This window comes from Gymnoscopelus braueri, assembly GCF_963280865.1.
Source record: "Gymnoscopelus braueri genome assembly, chromosome: 17".
In the NCBI taxonomy this organism is placed as follows: Eukaryota; Metazoa; Chordata; class Actinopteri; order Myctophiformes; family Myctophidae; genus Gymnoscopelus; species Gymnoscopelus braueri.
Genome location: NC_137617.1, coordinates 12574225 through 12583814, shown reverse-complemented (window position 1 = coordinate 12583814; position 9590 = coordinate 12574225). Strand labels below are relative to the sequence as shown.

At 43.3% G+C, this 9590-nt stretch overlaps 1 protein-coding gene across 1 annotated transcript; it reads right to left on the bottom strand.

The window, feature by feature from the left end:
- Positions 1–1447: 1447 nt before the first annotated feature.
- On the bottom strand, positions 1448–2860 carry LOC308104300 (equilibrative nucleoside transporter 1-like; the record flags this gene model as incomplete). The annotated part of the gene is made up of 2 exons (XM_080454698.1): positions 1448–2011; positions 2108–2860. 2 exons carry the CDS (start codon positions 2858–2860, stop codon positions 1448–1450), a joined length of 1317 nt encoding a protein of 438 aa, XP_080310824.1.
- Positions 2861–9590: the final 6730 nt, after the last annotated feature.

The following is a 9590-nucleotide window of genomic DNA, read 5'->3' as shown; positions in this document are numbered from 1 at the left end:
GGTCCTCAGAATCACTGCAGGGGGAGGGGGCTGCCAAGTTATTGTTAAATATTGAAATATCGGAAAATACACATTAACATGAATCCAACATATCAGCAAAAATAAATTGTTAAATAAATATATATTAGATGTCAGGGCCGCTTCGCCGCTCTCACATTTAGGCCCGATCCGAGGTTGGTCCAGACTGAGACAGCGCTGGCCTAGTCACTCTGCACACACGTCATGCGAAGTCCGGCCCCTCTGGCCTCTCCTCTCCTCTCGGCTCCTCTCCTCCCTGCTTTGCTTTGCGGCCCTAACCTCTAGTCCCAACCTCCCAACCTCCCAACCTCGGTCATGTGATAAAGAGGTCAGACTTCCTGTATCTGGTTGCTATGGTAACCAAATCAGAGAATCAATCAAGCCGAGAGTCCAATCACTGATCGAGGTGGGGTAAGATGCCTAAATCACAGCCATAGCTCTGATCAACAGTCTGTGGCGGGTCTTGGAGGCATGTGGAGTGATCCTGTGCTTGCGAATCCCTGACGAACTTTCTGAGCTTTTGTCAATTATAGTAGTAAGCTGGCCTGACCTCGACTAAGTCGAATAGTCGACTGGTTAGTCACGGGGGGTCCGAGTCGACTGCGTGTCTCTTAGTCGAATCTAGTCAAAAAAAAAGGGCCAAAAAATGTTTTAATTGTTTTTTGGCCAAGTCTACACCTGCAACCACACGTAACCTCCACTTTATTCTTCTTATTCCTCGTCTTTGTATTGGTATTGTTTGTGTTGGAGCGCCTCAGTGCGGCTGCAGAGTTCATGTGCAACCTCTTCCAGAGAGAGATAGAGACACTAGAAACTCTGCTGGAGACACAAAACAAACTGTGTAGACTTGGCCCTTTGAAATATATATTTTTTTTTTTTTGCATTAGTCGACTGCCAGTCGACTATTGGCAATTAGTCGCCAATTAGATTCGACTAAACAAATCCTTAGTCGGGGACAGGCCTAGTAGTAAGATTAGTGACTGAATTTTCAGGTGTTATGTACTCGGTCATGAAAGCATCTCTTCTTCACTCTCTGAGCTGCTGTGGGAGAAGAGCACACTGCTCTACTTTCACCATTCTGAGTTTCCATGGCTTTTACGCAGAACAGTGTTGTCATGTGTTGGAGTAACACATGTATATTCGGGAGCTTCTCATTCTCAAGCGGCGCAGAGCAGGCTTTTTCAGTGATGATGTTGGTCACAAAATGTGCCTATCTGCCAGAAATAGTTTCTGAGAACAGACTTGACAGGTCTATGCAAGACCACAGTACAAAGGCCATCCAGCTGTATGATAGAATGGGAGGCTTTCTTTAAAAAAAAACATAAGATGGAGGGACCAAGACCTAGTTTAATATGCAACACAGGGGTCCCTGCTTCGTTTCTGTATCCGCTACGGGGTCATTAGCCTAGGGAGAAAACGAAGGCCCGTTCTAGATCATGGCTCTGATGGGGAATGATAGTGCTGCACCCAGTGCCAGTCCCAGAGACAGGAAGAAGACCATAATGGCTCCTGTTGTCTCTGCTTCATGCTGTGCGACCTTCTTGGGTCCAAAGCACATGCATAGGCTGGCCAGGTATCCATTGGAGAACGCGAAGACGGTCATGAAGAGGATGTACCAGAAGTCGTGGCCAAACCACACAGGTAGGTAGTTACGGGGCTGCACATTACACAGCATGAACAGAGGTACAAAGACCACACGTAGACCCACTAGAATGGGCAGCCAGATACTGTCCTCTCCTGGCCACATACAGACAGCAGTCAGGCTCCTTCCAATGGTGTCCATCACGTTGAAGAGCAGGAAACACGAGACGGGGATGAAGTACTTGTCCCACCCTTCGTCATCTACGTCAGCTACTGTGGACTTGACACCCACTGTGATGGCTGGGAATGTTGCGATGGTAACGGTGAAGATGAAACACACACACATGGCAATCACCCAGATCTGTTTGAAGATGGCAAGAACAGAAACAACTGGCTTATTCTCCTCTTTAGTCTGACTGCCCACAACTGGCTCGTCGTCCTTGTCTGCAGTCAGACTGACCACAACAATTTGCTTGTCCTCCTCTTCAGTCAGATTGACCATAACAACTGGATTGTCCTCTGGTCGCTGCTTCGCTTTCTTTAGCGGGTCCTGCTTGTCCTCCTCCTCATCAGTGGATGTCTTGGGTCTGTTGCTCTCCATGTAGTACTGGAAAAATTCCATCTGGGGCAGTGCAAGGCAGGAGAAGATTGCCATTAGGATGACTACGCAGGCTGTGATGAAGTAGCCAAAGGCACTGTCCTGCAGGTCTGAGCCAGTGGCCAGAGCACAGATCATGGAGAAAGCAGCGAAGATGCCAGCCAGCCCTTGGCCAGTCATGATGGGCATGGTGTAAGACGCAGGTAGCAACCCTGCCAGTCCAAACAGGCTACCCTGGAAGATCGCACCAAACGAGTTGATGCAGATGATTTTGACAATGGTGAGACAGAAGAAGGTTAACGGTGACATCTCCACCTTCACCAGCACGGCCGTCAACAGGAAGAACGCCAGGACGGCCGTCAGGCTGCCTGAGATACGCAGCTTCTGGGGAATCCTCTGGTGTATGAAGGAGTTGATGCAGGTGAAAATAAGCAGGGGCACCATGGCAGACAGTGTCATCGCGTTGGGGAAGATTGATTCCAAAGCGTTCGGTGTGTCCCCTACCGCTGTAGTCCCATTGACCACGTCCACATCTTTCAACCTAATGGTGAAGTACTCTGTTGCTGTCATGAAAAAATTCCATGGCAACAGACTTCCCAAACCCAAGGTGAAGAAAATGATCCACACTGCATGATAGCGATCCGTCGGTTCCTTGTTAGCCATTTTAAGGTCTGCGAAACTTGTGTCAGAGAGGCGAGTGTGTACCGCGCTTATATTTCATTCTGAAAGTAAATGCCTCTGACGTCATTATTCTTGATCAATCACTGATGAGCTCAGGTTCTGTAATATGTCCCCTCCCGCCATAGTCCCGTCGACCGTGTCGTTCAAGCTACCGGTGAAGTACGTTGCTGCTGTCATGATAAACTTCCATGACAACAGACTTCCCAGGCCCAAGAAGAAGAAAACTATCCACACTGCATACGATTTATCACTCTGTCCTTTGTTAGTCATTTTGAGGTCTGTGTAACTGTATGAGCTGAGGGTGTGTGCCCCTCTTATATTTGATTCTTAAAGTAAATGCCTCTGGCGTCATATCGGTCTTGCCAAATCACTGATGAGCTGGGTACAACGGGTACAACGGGTACTCTGACAACGGGCACAACATGACAAAAAGCGAGTGATTGATGTTGATCGTATCATACGCAAACAATACAAGATCTCTATCAGCTAACTGATTTTACAATAGTATCATGTTTTGTTGTCATCTCCCTTCTGCCACATCAAGAAGACAGCAGCACTGGTTGTAGTTCATTGTCTCCGCCAGGCCGAAAGGCATGGCGAGAGTATGTTTTACCCCCTGTCCGTCCGTCCGTCCGTCCGTCCGTGTGTCCGTCCGTGTGTCCGTCCGTCATTCTGTGTACAGCTAATCTCTGGCACCGTTGGCTTGATCGCAGAGAAACTGTGCACACACACTCCCTGGATGCCAGAGCAGAACCTCTGCCCCAAATTTTTCACATGGGCCTGTTATAGCGCCACCAGGAGGCCGCTTTTTGCAAAACACATTTTTTGACAGTACTCCTACAGATTTTATCCAAACATCACGCAATTCAGTACACAGTATCTCTATAGTCATGTGATCAACACGGATCTGTCCAATTTTCCATATTCTATCCTGATTGGCTAAGGTTGGCTTCCAAAGTTTGCAGGATTGCTCCGTTTTCAACAAAATGCCTCAGATCATGAACGCAGCTTGCGATTTCTGTGAGATTTCACACGCACATTCCCACTAGGCTGAGGAATAAATGCCAATGAAATGTTTCAAATCAGCCTCATGGTGGCGCTATAAAAGGCTGATTTGTGTTTTGAACTATAGCTGCACCGATCTGCGTGAAACTTTGCACGCACACTCCCTAGAGGCCAAGGAAAAACATGTGCCCTGCTTTTGTCACATTTGCCTTTCATAGCGCCACCAGGAGGCCGACTTATGTAAAACAAATGTTTTGATTTAATCCTTCAGAATGTATCCAAATTTCACGCAAAGCGGTACACATGATCTCTATAGTCATGTGATCAAGATGGATCTGTTTAATTTGTCATATTCCATCCTGATTGGCTAACATTGACATCTAAAGTTTGCAGGAGTGGCCCGTTTTGAACAAAATGCCACAAATCATGAACGCAGCGTCCGATTGCGGTGACACTTTGCACGAACATTCGCACTACGTTGAAGAACAAATAACACTCTTTTAACATTGCCCTATTATAGCACCACCAGGAGGCCGATTTTTGCAACACTTTTCTTTTTTATATTACTCCTACAAATGTTGTCCAATCATGCAAATCGGTACCCATTATCTCTATAGTCAAGTGATCAAGATGGTTCTGTCCGATTTTTCATATTCCATCCTGATTGGCAAATTCTGAACATTGCTGCCCCACAATAACCTACCTGACCTGGCGGAGACCTGTGCTCCGAGGAGCACTTTTTCTAGTTTTTAAATGTATTCATCTTAATTATCCACAGTATCTGAAACAGTTCATGGTACCTTTCACTTCTAGACATCAACTGAGACATTGTTAACAGGTTTTCTTTGATGTTCCAAATGTATCTAAATCAGTTGCCAAAACATCCTTTAAGTTTACAGCTCCTTCTGACTGGAACAATCTACCTGTTCATATTCGGTCAATAACATCTTTTCAATTGTTTAAAACTGTGCTGTCCTCTCACCTTGAGATTACCTGTTCATGTTTTGATTAATCATCATTATAACAAATCTATGACGCAATGATTCATATACGTGCTCTGTGTACTTTTGTTTGTTTTTGTATGGTTGATGTTGTTTGAATTCTCTGTTAAATATGTTGTCTTAATGTATGAAGTGTATTTTGTGATTTGCGGACCCCCTTGAAAATGAGATGGCTCATCTCAAGGGGTTATTCCCAATAAAGAATTTCAGAATATTGGATGTGACATGGTGCATTAATTTATGATGATGCAACATATTTATCCTAGTATAATTGCGTGAAATCTCTGCATGTGTGTGTGTGAGTGTGAATGTATCCTTCGCATATCTCGAGAACCGCATGACCGATTGACTTCAAATTGGGCACTGATTTTGATGCTGCATTTATGTATGTTATGTACATTATATTAATAATAATATAGCAGTATATATAAACACACATGGAAAGTATTATGAGGGGGGTGGTGAGCAGTATAAGGAACATGTATAGGCTATGAATTAAGATATCCTGACCATTATGATCTGAGCCCTTCAACTCTGTAGCATTTTACAGCATGTTATTTTTCTTTAAAAATGTACTGAGATCTCATGCCTACAGTTATGTAAAAACAAAACAAAAATGGTGTGATAAATGATGATGGCCAAGTGTAAAATTATTAATAAGACACACAACCTAATTGCAGTGATCAAACTAGCTCATGGTCACTGGTTGCCTGGCATTGAATGGATCATATTAAGGGAACATTTTGTCTGAACACATCATTGCTTTTAGGAAGCTGGGTCCTAGCCATGTGATCAGGAGAAGCTCCTGTGTCTGGTTACACTTTAGAATGACAGAATTACTGACAGAATTACTTCAACATAATCAATCATTTGGGTTATACGTGTATTTAGGCTATGTATGAGAAAACAAGGCAATTTGATGACCAAATGGTGCAGACCAGGCTAATTAGGAAACCAATGGAATACCATGCACCAAGTTATTTCATTCCTATACAGTTAAAGGTAATGAGTGACAGAAATACAATATTGTTCCAATTTATCTATATTTTTATGTTTTTCATTTGGTAGTCTATACAAAAATGTACTGTTTACATATTTTATCATTTTAATCATTTCTATTACATTTAAAGTATTTATTAATTGTATACATACATACTGACGTGACATTAAAACTGGGTGGAGGTACAGTAGGTATGGCAATGATAGATTTCTTTAATGCCTATACACTAGGTTGTAATAATAATAATAATAATACCTGGGATTTATATAGCGCTTTTCTGAATACTCAAAGACGCTTTACATAGAACTAAGAAGAGCAAAATAAAAACAAAACAAAACAAAACAACTTTAATAAGAGAATCTAGAGAATAAAAGTTAAAAAGTTAAAAAGGCTGCAGAGGGCCAGGGAATAAAACAAAAGTTGGATGGCAGTTGAAAAGGTGGTAGGAGATCAGGCTAGGTGGGAAAAGCAGTTCTGAAGAGGTGGGTTTTGAGGGAGGTTTTGAACACGGCAAGGGTGGGGGCGGTTTTGATGTGAGGTGGGAGTGGGTTCCAGAGGGTGGGTGCTGCAACGGAAAATGCCCTATCACCCCAGGTGTGCTTGGTTTTTTTGGTGGGGAATTTGAGGAGGTTGGCATCGCTGGATCTGAGGGAACGGGTGGGGACGTGGTTGTGAAGGAGGTCGGAGATGTATTGGGGTGCCTGGTGGTTGAGGGCTTTGTAGGTGATGATGAGGATTTTGAAGCTTATCCTGTGTTTGACCGGGAGCCAGTGGAGGTCACGGAGGACTGGTGTGATGTGGTCTCTGGAGCGGGTGTGAGTGAGCAGGCGGGCGGCTGAGTTCTGTACATATTGAAGTTTATTGAGGGTTTTGGCGGTGATACCGTGGAGGATGCTGTTGCAGTAGTCTATCCGGGATGAAATGAAGGCATGAATGAGGGTTTCGGCAGCGGAAGATGTCAGGGAGGGACGGAGACGGGCAATGTTCCGGAGGTGAAACTTGTTGTACTGTGTACTGTGACAAAACAACCACTAGATGGCGCATGCAGCTAGACTGATGGTATTGCTTTGAGACATTTTTAGAGGTAGTGACAGCAGTAGGCCTACAGCAGTTAAAAACGTCAAATGGATGAGATAGGAGATGAGACACAGAAGCCAAAGGCTTGTTTACATTGTGGTCCATTAAACATTGAACACTCAAACAAATTGGACAGACAACAGTGCAACGATCGAACAACTATGCAAAAAAAAAGGCATTTATTCCATGGTGGGAAAATCTGTTGTTTTTAAAGCAGGGGTTCTATGGGTTAATGCATCAGCCCATCCTATTTTGATGAACAGTGCCCTTTTAATAGAGGTGCCTCCTGTTTTTTTCAGGGTTTAAGTTAGGAAACGGTATAGTGGTTTAAATGGAATTCATGCCAGGGAACATTTATTGGTCTGTAAAGGATTTTGAACAGCATTTCTGTCACATTTATTAGTTTACAGCAGCGTTCCTCAAACAATGGGTCGGGCCCATTTTTGTGTCAGAACCGCCGATTCAACCAATGTGGCCATATATGGACATACGGGCATATACTGATGACATCAGGGATCTCCATATATGGGCATAAAAGGGACAAGGACTGACAGATACAGAGATCTCCATAGTATGGAGATCTCTGTATATTATACAGTATGGGCATACAAGGGACACAGATAGACAGACAGATACAGAGATCTCCATATATGGGTATAAAAGGGACACAGACAGACGGGTATACAAAGGGTACTCTGACAAGGTAAGGTAAACTTTAAGGTGATGATTTAAGGTGATTTTCAAAAGTATAGGCAAAATAGCTGATCTACAAGCTCAGAACTTGTAGGCTATTTTCACTATTATTGAGATAGGGCTCAAGTGATTAATTCATACAGTGTTTTACATTCAGAAAAAAAAAGAAAAAAAAAAAAAATATATATATATATATATATATATATATATAAAATACACACACACACACACACACACACACACACACACACACACACACACACACACACACACACACACACACACACACACACACACACACACATGTATATATATACAGTATACACTCATTTTTCTGGCTATTTCCACACATGCACGCACACGCACCACGCACGCACACGCACGCGCACACATGCATGCACGCACGCACACACGCACGCATGCACAGACCATAGATAGACAGCTGCTCCACCGAATGCAAGCGGTTCCTCTATTCACACTAAATGATTTCTCATTTAATGGGCTGTCAATCAAAAAAATAAAAACTCATTTCTTACTGCACTGCCACCATGAATCATAATGGTTTGAGGGGTGAACTCGAAATGACTGTTTAGAGGGGAGATGTGAAGAGAAAGAGAGAGAGACACGTGTCCTGAAAATACTTTTTTGTCATCCACTATGTGCCTGCACATTTTTATCTCTCCTAAGTCCTAATCATTACTTAATCCTCTTCGTTCCCTGTGGAACATAAGGCTGTGACTATCTTCTTCCATCTGGACCTATCCTGTGCAGCATGTTGTGCCTCGCCCCATGTTGTGTTTGCCATCTTCAGTTCTGAGGTCACAGTTCTTCGCCAGGTTGTTTTGGCCTCTCTTGTTTCCTCTGTCCAGTTGGGGTCCATCTCAATGCTACTTTAGGAATGCGGTTCTGGTTCTAAGGACATATCTGAGCCGTCTGTCTGTGTTTAATTTCCAGCACCACATTGCAACCATTTTGTCTTTTTGTACAGGTCCTTGTTCAAGATCTTTTCTGGACAAAAGATGCGACATATCTTCCAAAGACACCCATTGTGGAATTAATTGATCCGCATCAGCATCGGTATTCTGACACCCTAATCATTAGTATGTCTTTTCCATTCATAGGAAAATAAATATTCATAATATGGCGAGTAACTGGTTTGAATTATGCCTGTTAACGACAACATGTATGACGAATGTTATCGAAAACCCCTCTTTTTTCGCTAGGGGCAAATGACTTATTTCTCCCTTGTATGCCTGTCACAGGACACCAGGCTAAGGTGCACTCGAATAACACTGGAAATAGACCTATCCATCATTTTATGAAGGCGAAATCAAATTTGAAGATGGACAGGCATCCCTTTCATATACTGGCAGGTAAAGAATGACCTTGAAGGGTGCCTGAGGGCTCAGACAGTTAGTGCACAGACCATATCCTTCCAGTGGACACAATGACCCAGGTTCGAATTTGACTCCCATCTTGTCTCACATATATGTCTCTCCTCTTTGCCCTTGGTTTCCCGTTTCTCTACACTGAATTATCCGAAATAAAGCATAAAATGTCCTCAAAAAGTAATTTGTAAAAAAGGAAGAAAAAAAAGAATGACCTTTAAGTACCCTTTGGAAAGTATTGTCCATATACAAGTTATTACTGCAGGTTAGGTTTATAAAAATCCCTCCCTCTGCATTCGGATCTGCCTTTCAGCATCACGCTTGTGCCTGTGGGGGTGAATTATTTTTACTGAATCGCCATTTGATGGCGGGATATTTAGCAATAGATTGCGCCCGTTTTCTCTATTTTCTTGAACGGACAGAAATGCCATTAAATGCCAAGGGCAGTGGGAGGGTGACGTATGCTCTATCATCCCCAGGTGTTGATAACACTCCGAGGTGCCATTTCAGATTTCTTTGCAGATACCTGCTGATCTGTTTCCAATGAT